This window comes from Carettochelys insculpta, chromosome 7 (genome assembly GCF_033958435.1).
Source record: "Carettochelys insculpta isolate YL-2023 chromosome 7, ASM3395843v1, whole genome shotgun sequence".
NCBI classification, from domain to species: Eukaryota; Metazoa; Chordata; order Testudines; family Carettochelyidae; genus Carettochelys; species Carettochelys insculpta.
Window position 1 is genome coordinate 52,853,807 of NC_134143.1, and position 21,472 is coordinate 52,875,278.

Consider the following 21,472-nt stretch of genomic DNA (forward strand, 5'->3'; position numbering starts at 1 on the left):
TAAGAAAGATCAATGTAGGGCTTCCACTACTGACAGTGTGCTGCTGTAGAGAAGCCTTGAGCTATGAAAGCTTGCATCAATGAGCATTAGTGATGAGAGATTTTGTAGAATATCAAATCTCAGTTAGTTAGCACAGGGACTGGAAAGTCAACCTTGTTGATTGCCTCATGCTTAGTTATACTTCTTCAATCCAGTGCTTCACTGACATAGATATGGCTTAATCAATTGTCAAGAGGCAAAGTGAAATATTGTTAACATTTGGAAGCTAAACAACAGAACTCGGTGTCACATTATTTAGTTGTTTTAAATACTGTCAGAGCCATCCTATCCATAAGACGCGGTGACAGTGAGGCAGCTGCCCCCGGCCCTGTGCCCCCAGTCATCCTATGCACAGGAGGAAAAGAGGATTCCCTGGAGCAGGGCACAGGTGCTGAGGGCAGGTGGCAGCAGATCCCCTCCCCACCCTCAACTCGTCCAGCACAAGCATCAACCTTCTCAACCCAGCCACCGCCTCCCAGTCTGAGGCCTGCTTCCCCACAGTAGTCAGAAGCAGCCTCTGCTCCCAGCAGCCCATGGAGAAGCTGGGCTCAGAGGGCTGAGAGGGTGCAAAGCAGGCTGCCCTTTGCACCACCCAACTGGTGCATGGGGGATGGGCAGGGGGGCAGAGAGGTGACTCCCCTGCTGCTGCCATCCACCATCATGCCCTGCCCCAAGTAATCCCCAGCTAGGCTGGCTGTGGAGGAGGAAAAGGGGCAGGACCCATGGCACACCTGGGGGGGCGGGGCTGGAGACTGGTCCCCTACAGACAGCCCTAAATACTGTGCTAAACAAAAGATGCTTTAGTGAAGTCTGATAAAAAAGTAATTGTGTCATATTTTGCTGATTTATTTATTATGGAAGCATGTACAAGACAAGTTTTTGAAAAAATTATGACTCAGGTAAATGCAGACAGCATTATGGTTTATACTAACACTGGCTAACTAGAAGCATATTTTCATACCTATAAGGGAGAATGAGATGAAGCAGAATGGCTACAGCACAATCATGCTTTCAAACAAAAACTCCTACATTCCCGGGGAGGGAGGGAGCTGATGAGTAAAGTCCTCCCATATCCATGGAGTAGCACTCATTAAACTGCTATGGTACATTCCAAAGATGCACTGAGAAACTGACTTATTTCAATACAGCATACAACTTTACATCTCCAGTTGCTAAATACTTTTCTATAGTCCTATTACTTGTCCTGGTTGTAGAATAATTTACAGGTGGCATGCAGAAACAGAGAAGATAGTAAAGCAAAAATTATATTACTTTGCATCTGTAACCGGATAAAATGCAGAGAGCCACAATTTGGCCCAGAGAGCTTATTTCCTTTCTTCCCATATTCCAGCTAATCTGAGGTACACAAATAACTGGTGTCATAAAGGTCTTTAGCTGATTTATTATTTTAAAAACTGATCCCAGTCAACCAAGTTTTGACAATACAAGCACCACTATGCTCATTTCAGACCCCACCCCCCACCCCCAAGCTCAGTATGGCTTGCTAGTAACTTACTCGTATTTGGTGAATAGATTTATATTTTTCGGGTACTGATAACTCGCCAACAGATTTGATCACAGCTACAGCTTTATTGTCATCTGGCGGATCCAAGCTGGTGCTGTAGGAGCCATTTTCATCACTATCTGGCATTTCTTCTTCCTCTTCACTATAACTTTCATCTGAGTTCCCATTTAAAGGAAACTCTGCACCTTCTTTTTTAGGTTCATCTAACTGGAAGAGTTCTGAGAGCATGTAATTCGCTGAAGCAATAATCTAATTGGAAAAAGAAAAAAAAAAGGAAAAAAGGATTTTAGAGTATCCAGGTGCTGCAAGTTTTTAAACAGGCCACTCAAAGAGAAAAGTTTGCGTCTTTCCACTCTGAGATAAAGAACAAGATTAGAGCTGGGTCCAATAAATTCACACAAAAGACTGTACAGAAATCTGCAAAATCCTTAACCAGTGTGTGTAAATACAGTAAACTCTTGTTCATCCAGTATTTAATGAAACAGAACTCTCAGATAACTGGCATGATGCCAGCAAACCCTGAGCCATGATCCACGTCCCAGTCCTTCCCACCTGCCAACAGTTCCAATGCATGAATGCTCCCAGGCTGAGCGGGTTTATTGGTAGCTCACCACTCAGAGCTGCCAGACAAGTCCAGCTGTGCCACGGCTGTTCCTCCGAGGGCCCAAAAAGTAAGCAGGATAGGGGGAGTGAGCACTGGGGGACATAGGGAGGGATCTAAACTTTCTTGGGGGGTGGGGAGGAGGGCCACGGACCCCTGCTGTGCCTTTCCCCAGGTATTCTTCATTAACCAGAATATTTGCATATCCAGCAACCTCTCAGTGCCATGGTTGCTAGATACAAAAGAGTTTACTGTAGATATGAATATGCTTAAAAGCGTCATGGTCAACTGAAAGATGCTACTTGGGTAAGCGAGTAATGATCTGTAGTGGTTTCTAGTGTTATGTAACATTTAATATTAGGTTAAGACGTGATTAACAGAAAGCTAACATTACAAACAGTTGATCAGAGTGGTATCTGGGAGAAAGACCACTTGTGGATTCTATTTCTGACTCCTTCTGCACGACAACGATCAACTCAAATGTGTCAGTTTATTTACCTACAAAATCAGGCAAAATATACTCAGTAAAGTTAGTTAATATTGTCAGGTTTTCAAATACTTGGATAAAAGGCAGTGTTGATATACAAAGAATTATATTCTGATAATCCAAATATATCATTTATCAATGTGAATGTTACTCAATGAATACATTAAAATCTTAATTTACAAGAGAACGAATTCCAACCTTAGTTCCACTATCAAGAAAATCAAGCTCAAATATTTTTATTACCGATAATATAAATACCTGAAACCAGAATTTAAAAGGAAAACACACCAATGAGGCACAAAGCAAAAACTGGCTCTGCACATGTGCATAAAAGAAGGAGGAACAACTTACACGAAGCAAAGAAGTTAGGACTCAGTAAAGGACTGAGATGCCAACCCTAACCTCAATGCAATGCACACAATGGGAAGTGGTCCAAATTCATCCCACTTCTGAGGTTTGCTTTTATTCTTTATAATGTAACAAAAGCCATGAGAAATTGAGTAACAAATATTAGCTGAAGCTAATATTCTGTTCTCCTCTCAAACACTGTGGATATCATCATCATTCTACCAGTTATTCAGACCTTTAACCTTGGTGTCTTCTTTATGTCAGATCCTCCTTTGGGTCCTCACATCCAGGCTATGTTCAGTATTACTAGCCTGAAGTAATTTCCTGCCTCACCATCAGAAACCAGACCACCATCTCCCTCCCCCACCCCGCCACATAATGAGATTGGCCGCAAAAAAAATCACAATCCGCTATATTTTGACTTCAATTTAATTTTCCTTCATTCTTCTCACTGTGTGAGAGAGAGAAAGAGAGAGCGCATTTCAAAAATACTCGCACAAAAATGCATGCCTCTCCTTACTATCACAGCAGGGAGCAGGGCAATAGGGAAACTGACATATATTTCCTAGCCTGACATCCCATTCTTTTGGGTCTGGTTTGCAAGTAGAGAAGTCAGTCCAGGCAGTGGGACAAGAGAAAGTGTTGCTGCTGGGTCTGGGACTTTCCCCTGACTTTTGATTCCACTCTCCTTCCAAAGACCATCCTCTCAGCTACAAGGTCATGCAAGATAGAACTCAGTGACGAAACCCATCTGCCATGACGATGAGATTTAACTCACTTATGTGTTCCAATCACATTCTAATTAATATAGCATTGTTACCTTATTAGTGCATTTAGGTGAAGGTAGATCATCAACATCTATATTTTTTGATACATACAATTACGTGTCTCTCAGCACTGAAAAAATGTATTAAAATATAATTCTTACTTGTGGATGTCTGGCTTTATCCAACAACTTGACACAATTAAGCAGCAATGTCCGGATAGTGCCATAGTGCTTCTTGTTCTGATTTTTTTTCATCATCATATTACAGGCAACTCTAAAAGAAAGAGGAATAGTAGACTAAATCATCATTGAAATTCCTATTATCTTAATCTTTTTCCTTAGTATTTCTTCCACAAGTAAGCAATCGGCAAAGTCCATCTTTTTAACCAGGCTTCTATAGAAGGACTTAAATGACAGAGAAATCTGAGGAATGGTAAGATTCTGATTCACTTAATATAATTATTTGACGGGATAATTGTTTTACTTATAAGAGGAAGTGGTAGTGATTTTATAATTGCATTTTTCAGAGATGGACAGAGTATGCAGTGCCGAGAAAGGATGCTTGTGTATTAATTTAAGTAAATAAAATGTTACAACAGTTTTTTGCTTCTGAACGAAACACTTACTTGTACAACAGAATTGCCACTGGCATTGTGAAAGGGTTTTGGTATTTATCTTCAGTTTCTTCACAAAGAGTGGTGAGGTCATAAAGCTTTACTATATCACTTCCACTTGCTGAAAGAGAAGATTTTTCAAACAGCCAACTTGACAATATATAGGTTTGAAATATAATTTATTAAATGTAACCAAGGATTAGCTTACCTTTAAATAGCCAATAAGTGTGTCCTTCTTTGGTGCAGTTAGATTTAAGAAAAGATAAGATATTTTGAGCAATATCCTTTATCACTTTGGTAGAAAAATTGGAGTTTTCCAAATTGGGAATATCCTCTGTCTTGATCATTTCATACTTCTGCATAAAATGCATTTTAAAAACACTGAAAAAGTCTACATAATATATATTAAGAATAGTTATACAAAACAGACATCCTTTTCACCACCCAATAACCTGAAAATAGGAATTTCATTAATAATGCTTTCCAATATTGACAAACTGTCAAAATTATACACAAAGAAGTTAGTGCTATATTCATTTATGCTTGTGTAATGTTAATACCTATATCTTTGTAATATAAATTGGTCTAAAATTGTTTTAATGAAAGAACTCATTTGGAACAAACTGGAAGTGCAATTTTGTGGACTGGCGTTTAACACATACAGTAACCTCAATAAAATGATAAAGAATTAGTGCGATTATGCTGAATAAATTAGCTTAATTAACTGTGAACAATACAGGGTAACAACTCTATTTAAAAAAAATTTCTCATATACCCTTAATTTTACTTCCTTGCGCATCCACCTATACGCTAACTGTGGCAGGAGCACTGTAGAAACAAGCTACATATACAACCATATAATTAAAGACACTGCCATGACATACATCAACAAGGAGAGACTATTAAGATGTCACCGGGAAATCAGGCATTTCCTAACTTTCAAGTGGTTGGTTTTCAACAGATAATATATATTTTAATATCTTATCTGTAATTTGATGGGTTTTGTGTGTTTGTACAGAAACAAACTAAAGTAAAGGTCCCATTCACACCTCTTCAGATAGGCTCAAATTTCGAATACCTTCACCACTATACTACAGGTCCTGTCCTTCAAGTGGTAGAAGTTAACTGGCAGCAGGAGGTGTCTGTTAACCCATTTTTGGTTGGAGAAGTAAATAGGGGCTTTTTAAAAAACTGTTCATCAGTTTAGTCATATCTGAGCAGAACTTCATAGAACTAGCAAAACAAACATCTCTAGCAGCAGAACTTTGTTTGAAACTGGCCTTTAAAATACAGCAGGGACAAAAAATAGTGGTATCAGAGTCTCTCAAAATAAGTTTTGTATGAACATTGTGGTACAATGTTGCTATCAGCTCTCCCAGAACAACTTCACTGTTATGAATAGATAAGCTGAATTCATCAAAGACATGGCAAAGTGCAGACTGTAAAAGATACCAGGACTTACCTGAACAATTCCATTAACATGAAAACACATCACAAGCTCTGGAACGTTACATATCAAGTTGTCCAACCAATAGTCAATTCCTGTCAGCACGTTTATTGGCTTGTTGTTATCCCTAAAATAAAATATTTCTAGTATATCTTTGAGAAAATGAAGATTTTTTTAACTCATCAGGATACATGTAGTAGAGGGTTTGTTTGCTTTTTTAAAAGTTACCAGTTAAAGTCTCCCACATTAATCTTACCTACGTGAGTAGTATGAGAACACAGCAACCTTAAAATTGAGGTTTAAGGAAAACCTTTCGTTCGTAACGAAGGTTATATTTTAAAGTAGCGCATGGGGAAACTATACGAATCTCTGTTTTGATATCAGCATCTCTTACGACTAAGAGAATGTCAATATTGATATTGCACCCCTACATTCTTTCTGGAAACATACTTCAGAATATGAATATGCCTAACTCAAATATGCTTTATGAAAATGTGGTACTTAACCAGTCATTGAAAAAAAAAAAAAACAGTAATCCACTAAATGTGTATATTCTATTTGAGTGCATGCACCATTCCCATACTTGAAGTTCAAATTAAGTATAAACCTGTTTGTCTAGCAGAGGGGTAGCTATGTTAGTCTGCATCCACAAAGCAAGAAGCCCTGTGGCCCCTTATAGACTAAACAGATATATTGGAGCATAGGCTCTCATGGGCAAAAACCCACTTCGTCCGTGGGCAAAGACCAACCATCTATCTGATGAATCCTTCTAGTAACTAATGAAACCATTACTATTTCAATGCTAGGAGTATAAAATGAATCTTTAAAGGCAGATAAAGAATTAAAATATCCTACAAAATAATATACACACAAAACTGAATATGAAACAGAGACAACAAATGAACCAGGGCGGGGATATACATCACGTTAATTTAAGCATTCACCTGAGACGCAAGCTCACAGCAGGGTATCTTCCACCTCCAAATATAGGCATATTTGATCCCACTAACATGTGAATATCCTCAAAGGTCCACAAGATGTTCCGAACAAAGTCATTTTTAAGTCCCTTTGTTTAAAAAAAAAAAGGAAGTATCTATAAATAAACTATTCCATTAACTTTTTTCTCCATCACAATTTGCAAAATTACAGAGAAAGTAAAACGGAAAAAGGCTAATAAAGAACAGCACAGAAAGACTATGTTACACATTCACAGTAACTTAAAACACCACGATCACAGATGTCACAAGAGCTATTTCTACAAATGATTTAACTTCCTCCCCTTGCCACCAACCCAAATGCAATTTAGACCAAATTTAAAACAATTTGTTACACTGGGGATTGTGTTTCAGATCAGATTTCACATAAAGCATACCTGACTGTTTTCCCCGTCATTGAACAAAGTACTCAGGTTTTGTTCTTTGGGGGCTGAGGCCACATGCCCCACTACATATGAGGATTCAAGAGGCACACTTTCCTGTGAAAAGCACAATGACATAAGGAGTGATTCTGTTGAGGAGGTAAAAATCAGGCCATTTTCAAAAGTGTACATATCCTGAACATGAGAGCATAGAAAGTAAAAACCTTAATTCCAACCTTTGTTATTTTAATGTGTACCACTTTCTTCAACTAGTGACTGACTTCAATTCTTTGTTGCTGTAGCTACTGCACTGGAATTTTAGTATAATTTATACAATTTTCGCATTCATTTATATATAAAAAGACAAGTTTAAATTCTCATACTTTGAAAGATTAAATACAACAGGGAAAAGTTTTTTTTTTAAAAGTGGTATCCAAAAAACCACCACATTCACAACCTGAAGATTAAAATTTTTAATTTATCCACACAAACAACACGTGCTGCAGCAGCGCCAGGTTTTCTGCATCACCTTGCAGCACAGCTGAGCTCTGACCTGGAAAAAATATTGCAGTGGAAGAGAGAGAGAAGACATGTTCTCCATGCACATTGGGACATCCAGGTGGCTTTCAGCTATGAAATGATGACAATTATGGTCCCAGTTCAAAGCACATTGAATTGGTAAAGTTATCACAATTCTAACAAGATTCTATGTTGTTATATAGAGCAAAGAAAGAGTCTTCATAATTCTTTATCAACTACCTGAGTCATCTAATGTCCCTAAGGCTGTGGCCACAGTTGGCCAAAATTTCAAAAAGGGATGCAGAATACATGCATACATAAATACATTGCAGAAAGTATTATGCATGCAATGTAGCTCGTTAACATAAATTTAGTATGTTTAAAAATTCCAGCTTTCTATATATATTCTGATGTCTTCACACAAAAATCAGAGAATATTAATGAGGCGCTAAAATGAATATTCAGCATTTCATCAGCATGCTGCCAGCTGCAGCACTTCAAAAGTGCCACGTTTCAATTGCATGCAGCTCGTCTACACAGGGCTCTTTTTGAAAGGACCCCACAAACTTCGAAATGCCCTTATTCCTAACCCCATGTAGACCAGCTGCACGCGATCGAAACGTGGCACTTTCAAAGTGCCGTGGCCGGCCGCATGCTAATGAGGCGCTGAATCTCCATTTTAGTTCCTCATTAGTTTTCTCCCATTTGGCCATTAGCATGGCCCTTTCAAAATTTTTGCCAAGTGCAGCCACAGCCTAAGAGTGGAAATGTCAATGATCATCCGCCTGTGTGAAGACATCATCAGAATATATATAAAAAGCTGGAATTTTTAAATAAACTAAATTTGTAGTAATGAGCTACATTACATGCACAGTACTTTCTGCAATGTATTTAAACGTTCATATATAAACTGAACTCTTAAAACTTTATGCAATGCCTTAAAGATGAACAGCATTTTTCAGGGCTAATTTACTTGCTTTGTCATTACAGTAAAGTCTGCTACACTGAATAAATTCATGGCCAGGATGCAGAAAATTCCAGGTATGTTTGATAAATGCATTCTGAATGACTGATTTAAAAAAAAAAACTACCTACCTATGTACATTCTTTTGGTGAACATCAAGATTGCCAGTTCTTTAACATAAATATAGATTGACCAAGATTTTGCTTCAGTAAATCTGGATGTTTGCTTCAACATAAATAAGTATCGGATTAATATTACCATGAACTGCAGAAAGTATTCTGAAATTCTTCCAGATTTCAAGTTCATCCTTTTCAACCCATGTCAATGCTACAAAAGAAAATAATCGCCAAGGCCGAGGCCACACTAGCCCCTGCCTTTCAAAATGGGAATGGTAATGAGCCACTTCAGCAGATGCTAATGAGGCGTTGCCAAGAATACGCAGCGCCTCATTAGCATATGGCGGCCATGCGTGTTTCAAAAGTCCCGCTTTCAAATGCACACTGCTCATTTAGACCAGGGCCTTTTGAAAGGACCCCCCCCGCGGATTTCCAAAGCCCCTTCTTCCCAAAACCAAATGGGAAGAAGGGGCCTTAGAAATCGGAGGAGGGGGGAGAGGGGTCCTTTCAAACGGTCCCTGTCTACATGAGCAGTGTGCATTTCAGAAGTGGCACTTTCGAAATGTGCGTGGACGCCATTATGCTAACGAGGTAGTGCACATTCATGGTAGTGCCTCGTTAGCATCTGCCAAAGTAGCTCATTACCATACCCCTTTCAAAAGGCTAGGGCCATGGCTATTGTAGCCATGGCCCTAACCTTAGCATAACCTCACAGTCCCAGCAAAAAGGCTAAAACAGAAGCTCAATGGAAATACAGGGAACAGAGTAAAGAAAGAGACTTTTCAATACAACTGCAGAGGAAACAACAAAATGCAGTTCCTTTAAGAATGTGATCCACGCAAACAAAACAAAAAAGCGCAAATACAATTTTTCACACTAACGCGGTATTTCAAATTTGCAACACAGTGTATGAAAAAAAATCATTTTATCAGACCTACGCATACTTTTGTTTTGTGGAAGCAGACAAGACAGTCAAGTAACATTATATGGCTATTTTAATCCAGTTTTTTAAAACCAAGTATACCACACTTGAGAGACAGATTAAGGGCAACTGCTCATTCTCAAATGAAAGCTAAAATTATATGCAGAAAACACAATCCCATTTAAAGAAAATCAAGTATAGGCAAAATTAGTTTTGGATCTCTATCTGAATACAGCTCATTTGATGCCATACATTACTGCTCAAAGAAAGTCAAAAATGGTGCTTTTAAAAATGTAGTTGGAGCAAGGCTGCTTCTTATGTCACATTCTGCTTCCTTAGACAAAAGGAAGACTTGACAGCTACATTGCCACAAACCAAACACCTCATTCCTACAGAAATTAAGACCTATAAAATGTAATCCATACTAACCTGATTTGAAGAACCTGGATCCTCAGATACTGAAGAAGGCATTTCAAAAGGAGCTGGCCAGGAAGCTCTTCCTGCTTCATCACTCTCATCAGGACCAGGATCTTCATGATGATGTTCTGCAGTGGAAGGAGCTGGCTGAGCAGCTCCATCACCATTAATGCTGACAGAAAGATAAATTCAAAAAAATTGAATGAGATTATATTATGATATTTAATGCCTAGCTGATATTTACAGCATTTTAATAAAAAAATAAACAAATGCTGATTTAGTTAAACTATTCAGCACTCTCCATCTTGTAAATCCATCAGTGCAGGAAGATGGGTGTCCAGGATCATGTTAAAATTTTTTGAAAATTATGTGAATTTCCCCCACAGAGCAGTATTGCAATGTGTTGTCTGGTAAATCATGATTAGATACTAAAATATTTAAAAAAAAAAAAAACTTATTTGTATAGTATTATATTCTTAAAATATATCCTCTCAGGATTTTATTTTCTGATAAAGAGAATTTTGTATATTTAACTTTTATTGTGATATAATGAATCAGAGAAAAACTAATTTGGGGTAGAACACTCAAGATATGCAAATAAAATTGATACAATTGAATTACCTATAATATAAAAACTTGGAAAGTATAGCCTTCTGGTACCAGTGTTCTTTACTCTTCTTCTTTCTTTGCCACTTCTGATCTATTAGTCTTTGATAGAACTCTTTCAGCCATGTCCAGTCCCCTGTCTGAGCAGCATAAGTATAAAGGTACATGTGAACAAAAAAACCTAGGTTAAGCATTTTTAGACATAATATACCCACCCAACGTGAAATGGCACAAAATAAAAAAAAAAACTGCTAAAAGATAAGTTTTCCTAGCTTTACCTTTACATCTGAAATTAGCTATACTTGTATTTCAGTGAAATCTACTCTTCAAAAAACAGAATTTTAGTTCCACGCAGTGTTAAAAGAGTAAGATTTTTAAAACTGACCACCAATATCAATGGCATTAAATAAAATGTGAGAAGGTATATTTTAAGCACACAGCACCCACAGTTAAAAAGATGTCTGACCTGCTAGTGCAATTTATAGCTCTACAGCAATAAGAAAGAATCTACAACAAGGTGCTTTGAAGACCTTTTTCCTCTTTGTATACAGTCCTCTAAGTTGCTATACTTTCTATCCCTTTGTTCTGACAATACTGCATTTGAAATATATATGCCAGGTGGCCAAATAGATTAATAAAATAAATGGTTAACCTGAGATGATCTCATAAAGAGCTCCTGAATATCCAGCTCATCCAGTAAAAGGGTTCGTCCAATACGGTGTACAGCCATGCTCACATGTGACTTGCTGTAAGGTATCTTCAGAAGTTTTTTAATGTTCTTGGGGGAAAAAAACAGAAAAGTTATCTTCTCCACAATTAAACTGAATTATAACAGTAATCAGGGTGTTCTTCAGAAAAAAAATAATCATGAGCATGGGGGGAACAAAACTTGAGACAAGACACTTTTTTATACCTTCATTCAGCCATCTCTTAATGCTTTTGAACTAACAGAGGGGTAGCCATGTTAGTCTGCACTCCAAAAAAAAAAAAAAAAGACAAAACACACTCACACTCAGAAAAAATGTAGCACTTTAAAAGACTAACAAATTTATTTTTTCAGTGATGAGCTTTCATGGGACAGACCCACTTCATCAGATCAATCTCATGTCCAAGTACAGAGGACCAAAAAAAGGCAATACAAACTGACAAACCAAGTATAGGACTGAAGAAGGAGGGATAGGGCACTGCTCATAATTATCTCAGGCAGGACACTTAACATCCCCCCTCCCCTCCCCACCTCCTTCAGTCCTATGTACTTGATTTGTCAGTTTTTATGTCAGTCTGTATTGGAAATCAGATTGAGCTGATGAAGTGGGTCTGTCCCACGAAAGCTCATCACTGAATAAATCATTGTTAGTCTTTTAAAGTGCTACATTTCTGCTGTTTTACTTTTGAACTAAGTATACCTCAGGTAGGTTTTTTTTAGAATATCTTGTTTCTTATCCGACAGTGACAGAAGGCACCACTTCTGATGGCAAAAAGGCCTTCAACTATACCTGCCTCTATTCTCTACCTTCCCTTTCTCTTCTCCTGGCTTTCATCCCATTCCTCTCTGCTTCTAATTTACACTGCAAGTGGAACTGGTCACTGCTTACCAGTGAAGTTGTAATAGCAAATGCACGTGCACATCATTATTTTGAACAAAGCCCATTCCTATAGGAATAGCCTATCTGAAAAAACAAGCCTTTGATAACAGCTCTTTGTACTCAAGATATTACCACTCAGTGTGCTACTACTACAACTCCAGAGATTCTACTTAATTATGCGTATTACTACAGGGCCTAGTTTTGGAACAGAACTCCACTATGCCAGGCACCATACAAATGGGGGGGAAAAAACTGCACCAAGAAGCTTACAAACTAAGACGACGACAACTGGCAACCAATGGTTTCAAACCAAATAGACAAACAGGTAGATGGAAGAAAGAGAGAAAAACTGGTAGCATGATGGACAGTGGCACATGCACCTCAGCAGTCTAGCTATTGAGTGTTAGTAGGCCACACGGCCCACCCCCCCCCCCACAGAGATTTTAGCCAGGTGCGGAAGGATGATATATGTTATGCGGTTGTTACGTTTTGCAGATATTTACAAGTAACACTCTGACATGCTGTCCTCTACAGTTGGGAGAAAGCACAAATATGCTTGTTTGAAAATTTAGCAAATGGAAGATGATGGCATTATCAGGCAGAGGTGGCTATTTGAATTGTATTCACTATAATTTCCTTCAAACTGTAAGCAAACAACCTCATTTCACTTCAGTGTTTTTAAATAAATTTAAATAAAAGATCACTGAATAAATCAAAGTCACTGTATCATAAGCCATCTTCTTAATCAAAATACCATTACAACACTGAAGAATTATTTAACTATTAACTGCACATACCTCAGAATCAGAAACAACATCCACATCATTTCCAACTGAGTCGATGAAGTCGTATGCCATACCAAAGCTATTTGGTATTTTAAAAAAAAAAAAAGAAAAAAAGACATTGAAACCATTTTAATTTTGACATTTAAAACAACTACTTGCTCCTCAAATTACCTCATTACTTTTTAAGCAGTGCTCTCAACCAGGGATCTGGGGCCCTCAGAGAGGATGCAAGCGGGTTTCAGGAACTCCACCAAGCATGGCTGGCATTAGACTCGTGAGGGCCCGGGGCAGAAAACTGAAATCCTGCTACATGGGACTGCAGCCCAAGGCACTGAGCCTCACCACCTGAGACTGAAGCCAAAGCCTAAGCAAGTTAGCTTTGTGTTGCCCAATTGTGTGAGGCCATGGGCAGTCTCATTGCTTGCTAACCTGCAACATCAGCCCTGTCTTTTAAATGCAGAAAAAATAGAGTTGTTGTGGTGCAGATAGGACATGGAGTTTTCATAACATGGTGTGTGAGGGAGAGATTGGCAGGGGAGGGGAGTTTCTTGGCAAGAAAAAGGTTGAGAACATCTGTCTTAAAGAAAATCCATTCCTTCATAAAAAAGGAGAATCTACAGGACTATTAAAGTGTGATGGTATCTGAGCTTTAAATACTACACAATCATTCTGAAATAATAATCTTTAAATTGCTCTTGAAAATTCAGTTTTCAGTCATTACAAAACACAGTAAATTTTTAGAGAGAGACAGGCAATTATATAAGATACCTTCTTTTGTATTGAAAGGAGGTGAGCTTCAATAAATGTGTTAGCATATCATGAGAAGTGGTTATTTGCTAGACGGAAATAAGCATTCATTTTCCAAATGCTTCTGTTCTTTTAAATTATTAAAGCCAGAGGAGCTAAGCTCGGTTTAACAGATAGACTTCCTCCTTGCCTTCATTTCCATTTAAGATAACTGACTTTTATTATTTTTAAAACATCAATTTATTTTCTGGAAAATTATTTAGCAATAGAGCACCCTCATGCTAATAAAGATGACAGACGTGTTTGCCTTATTAAAACCTGTATCTCTCCATGCTGCATGTAATTCAACGAAAAATAGGCTCCTGGGTAGACTACTTTTTCAAATTAAGTTAGGTGGCACATTCACCTCAGCGTGACCAGAGACGTGGCTACTAGAATTTGGTGTTTCTCTTGGAAATTTGTGCATGTCTATCTATGAACTTTTCCAGAATAAAAAAGGCACAGAAGGGAAAAACAGGAATTCACTAACCTATCTAACCAAAACACTTGTATTAATTCTGCCCACTGTTTAATGGGTTTTTTTTTTAAGTTTAGATGTAAAATTCCTTGCTGCACATAGGGCCCATAAGAAATACTTGCTATTTAACCCCTAATTTGGCTATTTTAAGATGTGTGGCCGTGTGCATAGTGCTGATTTTCATCCTACACGTAAATCCGCTTTAAATTACTTAAATGTCACCAGCAGATTATCCCAGACTTCACACTAGCAGCATTACATGAAACAATTTTTCAATGCTGAACTTTCTTGATCTGCTTTTCAAAACTTGTATCACCATGCTTTCCTAATTATTTCCCTTAGGTATTTGCTATTTTTATTTTTTAAAACATTTATTGTAAGCATGTCAAGAAAAGGCTGCTTTCCAAGAATGTGTCCATTCTTATCTGTGGATTTCCAAACTCTTGACTCACAGAAAGGAGGCTATAAATTTGTTTCAGAATACTATTCCATTTCTTTATGTGATCAAAAAACAGAATTCCTCTTACTATTCAGTCAGTCCAGCCTAACCAACTGATACTACCCTGTTGTAGGTCTGCAGTCAACATGAAATGACTTTGAAAGCCTCAGTCCACTTGCCAGCATGCACATCACAAAATCTACCATCATAACTGGAATTCTTAATCACCTTCTAAACAAGAAGGATTAAAGCATATCGGGTCAGGGAAGGCAAAAGAGAGCGTCAAGACCTTCTGAAAGAAGGGGACTCTGTCGAAAGATCCCACCAAGTGTCTACACACAAGAAGTGTTCTTTCTAAAGCAAATCGAAAGAATGTAGTGCTCCTTTTGAAATCACTCTTCCTTTGCCATTTCAGGAAGCGTGCCCCCTTTCAAACAAAAACGTGTAGACGCTCTGCATGTCCCTTTTTTTTGGAAAGAGCAGTCCTCATGTGGCCTGATTTTTCGACTCCTGGCCTGTTCCTTTGAAAGAGCAAGGGCTGCGTGGACACTTTCTTTCGAAAGAGCAGATCACTATTTTCAGCGTGGATGCACTCTTTCAAAAGAAGTTCTTTTGGAAGAGATCTTCTGGAAGAGTTTCTTTTGAAATATCTCTGTAATGTAGACATAGCCAGAAAGAAGCAGAACGAATTACAGAGAAAAGAAGAATTTGTAGTAATGTAATTATTTACCTTGAAAATGGCTTGCTTTTCTTGCTGTTGCCAAGTATGGTTGTTCCTGCTGGGCCCAGTTTGGCGCTTTCACGTAACCAGTTGGCAGGTGGAAGTTTCAAATCAGTCTTTTCTTGAAGACGGGCAAATGCCGCTTGCGGTGGAGCAGATGAATATTTCACCACAGCACTGCTTTTTACTTCATTGCCTCCAAGAAATAACACTGATCCCTAGTTTACATAACAGAAATTAGTATCCTTCATTAATAAATTAGTTCCTTTAGAAGTTATTCCAGTTTACTTGATGTTAGTTCAATTCCATTAACTGACCATACTAGGTACACAATTAACAGATCATTTTCTAACTTAATTAAGGCCTAATCCTGTAAAGACTTACTGCACGTTTAACTTCATACATTTTGATGAGTTCTACTGACTTGAGTAGTATTCTTAAACATGTGCTTAACTTTATGCACTGAAGCCAGTAAAATGCACCACAGAATGTTGAATGAAGCTCATGCTTTTATTTATGTCTGTGTATGATGACAACTAAGGAAAAAAAAAAACCAGGGTACAACACTGGTCTCATTGCAGATTAAAGTATAATAATGAAAAACTTTATGTGCTAATATATAGTTATATAATTACATTTTTAACTACTGTATCTCAGTCCTGATGCGAATATACTATTACTAACACTTTTCAAACCTCAGTGGCCAGAGCAGCAGCTGCTGAGGGCCCAGCTCTGTACAATACCAAACTATGCCATCCCTACTTCTGCCATAATGCTGGCAGCAGCTGTGCCTTCAGAGCTGGGCTCCTGGCCAACAGCTCTCACTTACCAACTGCCCACCTCCAAAGGTAGCACTTCCACCACCTACAGTGCAGAAGTAAGGACAGCAGTATCACAATCCAATCTCCCCTGACACTAACCTTCTGACCTGCTCTCACTCATGAAAGTTAGAATTTTTAAAATCGGATGACCATGAAATTTACCAAAATGGACAGTGAACTTGGTAGGGACCTACCAATAAAGCTATGTTAGAGAGTGAAATCCTAATTTAACAAGTCTCAGAAGGCTCGCAGTGTTAGTCTCTAGCGTCACAAAAAAACGCAACGAAAAGCAGCCCCATAGCACATTAAACACTAAGGCTGCATCTACACAAGCCTCCTCCTTTCTGAAAGGGCATGTTATTGAGGGAGTTGGAAATATGCTAATGAGGCACAGTCATGAATATGTGGCGTATTAGCATAATAGCAGTTGCGGCAATTCGAAAGTGGTGCTTTCGAATTACGCACAGCCCATGTAGCCGGGGGCCTTTTGAAACAACCCCCTAGTCTTCGAAAGCTCCTTCTTCTCATTTGTTTTGGGAAGAAGGGGCTTCCAAAGACTGGGGGGTTGTTTCAAAACCCTGTCAGCTATATGGGCGGCGCATGATTCAAAAGTGGCACTTTTGAATCACTACGGCCACCATTATGCTAATGACATGCTGCATATTCATGGTAGTGCCTCATTAGCATCTTTCAAACTCCTCTATTAACATGTCCCTTCCAAAAGGAGAGGGCTCCTGTAGACACAGGCTAACAATTTTATTTCTTAGGTAATGAGTTTTGTGAGTAAGAAAAAGTGGGTCTTACCCATGAAAGCTCATTACCTAATAAATAAAACTTAAGGCTACGTCTACACGTGCCCCAAACTTCGAAATGGCCATGCAAATGGCCATTTCGAAGTTTACTAATGAAGCGCTGACATGCATATTCAGCGCTTCATTAGCATGCGGGCGGCAGCGGCACTTCGAAATTGACGAGCCTTGCCGCCGCGCGGCGCGTCCAGACGGGGCTCCTTTTCGAAAGCACGCCACCTACTTCGAAGTCCCCTTATTCCCGTGAGCTCATGGGAATAAGGGGACTTCGAAGAATGTGGCGTCCTTTCGAAAAGGAGCCCCGTCTGGACGTGCCGCGCGGCGGCAAGGCTCGTCAATTTCGAAGCGCCGCTGCCGCCCGCATGCTAATGAAGCGCTGAATATGCATGTCAGCGCTTCATTAGTAAACTTCGAAATGGCCATTTCGAAGTTTGGGGCACGTGTAGACACAGCCTTAGTCTTTAAGGTGCTACAGGGCAGTTTGTTAATTTAACAGACTATTTTTATTGTCTTGTAAAGAATCAAATACCCTGTCGGTACTTAATAAATATATAAAAACTGATTACCTTGTAGAGCCAATAATCTGTAATATCCCTTTTCGCAGGAAAGTTTAGCAATCCTGAGTTCAGTGAGACTTTAGGGACCCCTAAATTTCATTTCTAATACGCTATTTACAGAGGGCTAGGCTTTGCAATCCAATAGGGAACACTAGCATAGATGCTACAATTACAGCACAGCTAAACACAGATTCATAGCTGTTCCCCAAACACTAATTCTGGCTACAGCATTAAAACAACAAAAATATTATGAGTGTTGGATTTGGAGGAGGGGGAAGGGAGAAGAAAGAGGGGATATCAGAATGGGGAAAAGGAAGACAGGCAAGAAGGAAAAATAGCTTGAAGGAAAGACAGTTTAAGGCTATGCCAGTTTCTTTATCAGGAAACATATATAACAGTGGCTATGGAGAGCTCCTATTCTGTCTCCAGCAACTCAGGTACCAGAGCACTACCCAGAGCTATCTGGCATACTAAGAAGTTTGAACTGTGATAGAAGTTCATCATTATCCTCATGGCATATGCCATTTTACCAGGTTTGCCGTGTTGTTTTAGGGGTTTGGTCTTTGGAGACAACAACTTTTACTGGATCACCCTATGTTGGTGAAAGAAACAATATTTCAAGCTATGCAAAATACTTCTGAAAGTCTTGAAAAGCCACTCTGTGCATCACAGCTAAACACAAAGTGGAAGAGATGTTAAATTTCAGTGCTGGCAGCAATGCACCCAACTTAGTAAAGGCTGAGTCGATGCTTGCTCCCAACTTCGAAGGGGGTATGTTAATCAGGGTGACGGGAGATTACAAATAAAGTGTTGTGGTGAATATGCAGCACGTCATTAGGCTAATTCTCCCCTGCGGCAACCTCAAAGCATCAAACTTCAAAGTGCCAGCATGCGTATAGCCATGGGCACTTCAAAGTACCTCCAAAATTTTGAGGAGTAAAGGCACTTCAAAGTAGTGTAAGCACTTTGAAGAGCCCGCAGCTCCATGCATGCCGGCACTTCAAAATTTGATACTTCGAAGTTGCCGCGGGGGGAGAATTAGCCTAATGAAGTGCTGCATATTCACTGCAGCACTTCATTAGTAATCTCCCGTCGTCCTGATTAACATGGCCCCTTCGAAGTTGGGGGCAAGTGTAGACAAGCCCAAAGTGACCTAACTGCACCTAAATTATGTTCTCTAGAAGCTATTTCCATTGTGACAGAAGAGAAAATTAAGCTAGATGTTTGATGTTATGAGTTACACAGAAAAAGGAATCTGATGCACCCTCTCTAATAGCATATAGGAAGCTTATTAATAATTGTCAGTATTTAAAAAGGCATCTTTTCATGTTTACTCTGAAACCAGGTCACCTCCATGAAGCAGAATCCAATGAAAAGAATTGAATGCAAAATGATCACCACAAAGTGTAATGCTGGCATGATAAACAGACACCTATTTAATCTATTTTTATCTAAGTATTTTACAAGCACTCCCTAAAGAAATACATTCCTAGCAACTCCAATGGAGTAGGCCCATGTTTCTTTCCCTTCTTCAAGGCAGGGAAAGGAAACTAAGCCTGTTTCCCAAAATGAGAGGCCGTTTCTACACAGGCTACTTCCTTCTGAAGTGGCATGCTAATACAGGGAGCAAAATATGCTAATGAGGCATAGATGCAAATTCCCCACACCTCATTAGCATAACATCACCTGATTTGGATTCTGGAAGACCGTTCTTCCGGACTCCAAAATGCTGTGTACAAGCACAGCCCCGGATAGGGCTTCCGGAAGGAAGTCCTCCTTCCAGAGGCCCCTTCTTCCCAAAAATTTTTGGGAAGAAGGACTTCTTTCTGGAAGCCCCATCCAGGGCTGTGCTTCTACACAGCATTTTGGAGTCCGGAAGAATGGTCTTCCGGACTCCAAATCAGGTGACGTTATGCTCATGAGGCACGGGGAATTTGCATCCGTGCCTCATTAGCGGAGCAGAGTGTATCAGTGTATCAGAGTGTAGACTGAATTTGAGTAGGCCCAGCAACCAGTTCAATCTGTGCTCTTCTTCCCTTGCAGTTTGGGTTTGCGCATGCTACCACTCATACCACTGGGTATAACTTACATCATTCAAGGTATGATTTAGGTCATGTCTTCATCACCCAGAAGATCAACCCACTCAGAGTCAACCTTCCAAGCTTTAATTTTGCAAAATTTACTTATAAGGGGCTGGCAGTCGACCCCATACTCCTCGCTATCAGGAGACATAAGGGAGATGGACACGATAAACCCTCCTGTTGACCCTTCTCAGTGAGGATAGCCACGTAAGTCAATTGTAGCTAGGCAAGTGCCATAGCTAGAACAGGGTACCTAAGACCAACTTATTTACAAGTGGAGACGTGGCCTAAGCCAGCTCCACTCTCCACTACCAGCATAGAGCATCTTCACCGGATAGGCCTGAGCACAGCTACATCCCTGGGCTCACCCCACAGAGCACGCTAACGGTCGGGTCGGCTCGGCACGGAGAGCAGAAGGCGGACACGGGCCAGGCACCAAGGCAATGGGAAACAGCCCCGGTGCCCGCAAGCGCCGCCCGTCACCTGACAGGCGCAAGGCGGGCGGCCTGAGTGGCGTAAGTTATACCCTGGCTCGCCCACACCCCCTCCGGCGCACAGCTGGGGCATTATCGTGAGCGATACGCCCACAATGGGCACAGGCAGCAGGCGGGTGCGTGAGGGGAAAGCGCCGGCGGCTCCCTGGCCCCGTGGGAAGGAGTGCGGGCGGGAAGCCCCTTGTTGCCGCCCGACCGCACGTCCAGCCCCGCGGGAGGAGGCCGGTTACCTGCTTGATCTCCTCCGCATCTCCCTTCAGCGGGGCTGGCACCTCGGGGTCACGTCTCCCCCCGGGGCCCGCTTCGGCACCCGCTCCCCGAGCCGGGAGGTCCCCGGCGACCTCCATTGGCTCTGTTCCCACAGCCGCAGGTCCCGACCCCTCGGGGGCGACCTCCAGCGCACAGGCCCGAAAGGAGAGCCAGGCTGCAGCTGCCAATAGCAGGCAAAGAAGCGGAGGGGAGGAGAAGGGAAATCTCGCGAGGAAGATTTTTTCTCGCGGGATCCGCCGAGTAGCGGCTGGCTGCGCGCCCGCCCCTGGTGTGCGCTGGGACACGTGCCTTGTGTGTAACGTGTGGGGCGGGGAGCGGCTTGTCGGGGCTCAGCCTTTTCGGTCCCGTGATCGGACGCGGTGAATCAGTTGCACGTGGGGGAAGTGGGACTGGCGCCGCTGCGCAGTGTGTGGCAGCCAGCCAAGAAAGCTAAAGGGAGGGCTACGCTGTAGGAGAAGGTCAATTGCAGCTGTGGTCATGGCATAGCTTAAGTCCACGTACTATAACTGGGGCTTCCACAGCATCTGCACCCTGGCCAAGGCTAGGGTACACTAGATGGAAAAATTAATGGCTATGTCTACACTAAAAGCATCTGCCGACAGAAGTTGCTGTGGATAGAAAGTCTGTCAGGAGACTGCACCTACACACAACTTGCTCTGTCGACAGAAGTGGCTACAGTGCACTTTTGTTGACACTACTATGTCCAGAGATTGTTGTGCATCAGATTTTTGAGGGATAATACTGTCGAGGAAAATGCAGGATTCTGTTGAGACTTTGTTGACAGAATGCTTTAAACGTATAGGCACTCTCTGAGTTATGTCAACAGAACTTGCTAATGTAGACACAGCTTTAGTCTTTAAAGTGCTACATGACTGCTTTTTTGTTTTAATAGAATGCAGACTAACATGGCTACCTCT

The 21,472-nt window shown here is 40.5% G+C and overlaps 1 protein-coding gene across 5 annotated transcripts in view; it reads right to left on the reverse strand.

Annotated features, from left to right (window-relative positions):
• Positions 1 to 20,731, reverse strand: part of EDRF1 (erythroid differentiation regulatory factor 1) — a 61,115-nt gene extending 40,384 nt beyond the window's left edge. For 4 of the 5 annotated variants that reach the window (XR_012646315.1, XR_012646314.1, XM_075000481.1 and 1 more), the window contains exons 1-13: positions 20,516 to 20,731; positions 15,533 to 15,741; positions 13,112 to 13,178; positions 11,381 to 11,506; positions 10,744 to 10,868; positions 10,135 to 10,294; positions 7,200 to 7,301; positions 6,772 to 6,893; positions 5,843 to 5,954; positions 4,589 to 4,736; positions 4,393 to 4,501; positions 3,929 to 4,040; positions 1,556 to 1,813 (exon numbers count right to left, since the gene is read on the reverse strand). Coding sequence is in view for 3 of the 5 variants with exons in the window: in XM_075000481.1 (XP_074856582.1) it covers positions 1,556 to 1,813; positions 3,929 to 4,040; positions 4,393 to 4,501; positions 4,589 to 4,736; positions 5,843 to 5,954; positions 6,772 to 6,893; positions 7,200 to 7,301; positions 10,135 to 10,294; positions 10,744 to 10,868; positions 11,381 to 11,506; positions 13,112 to 13,178; positions 15,533 to 15,741; positions 20,516 to 20,632 (1,767 nt within the window). In the remaining 2 variants the exon portion in view is untranslated. The remainder of the gene's footprint in view (positions 1 to 1,555; positions 1,814 to 3,928; positions 4,041 to 4,392; positions 4,502 to 4,588; positions 4,737 to 5,842; positions 5,955 to 6,771; positions 6,894 to 7,199; positions 7,302 to 10,134; positions 10,295 to 10,743; positions 10,869 to 11,380; positions 11,507 to 13,111; positions 13,179 to 15,532; positions 15,742 to 20,515) is intronic. The other variant, XM_075000482.1, reaches the window with a different exon arrangement.
• Between the last annotated feature and the right edge of the window lie 741 nt (positions 20,732 to 21,472).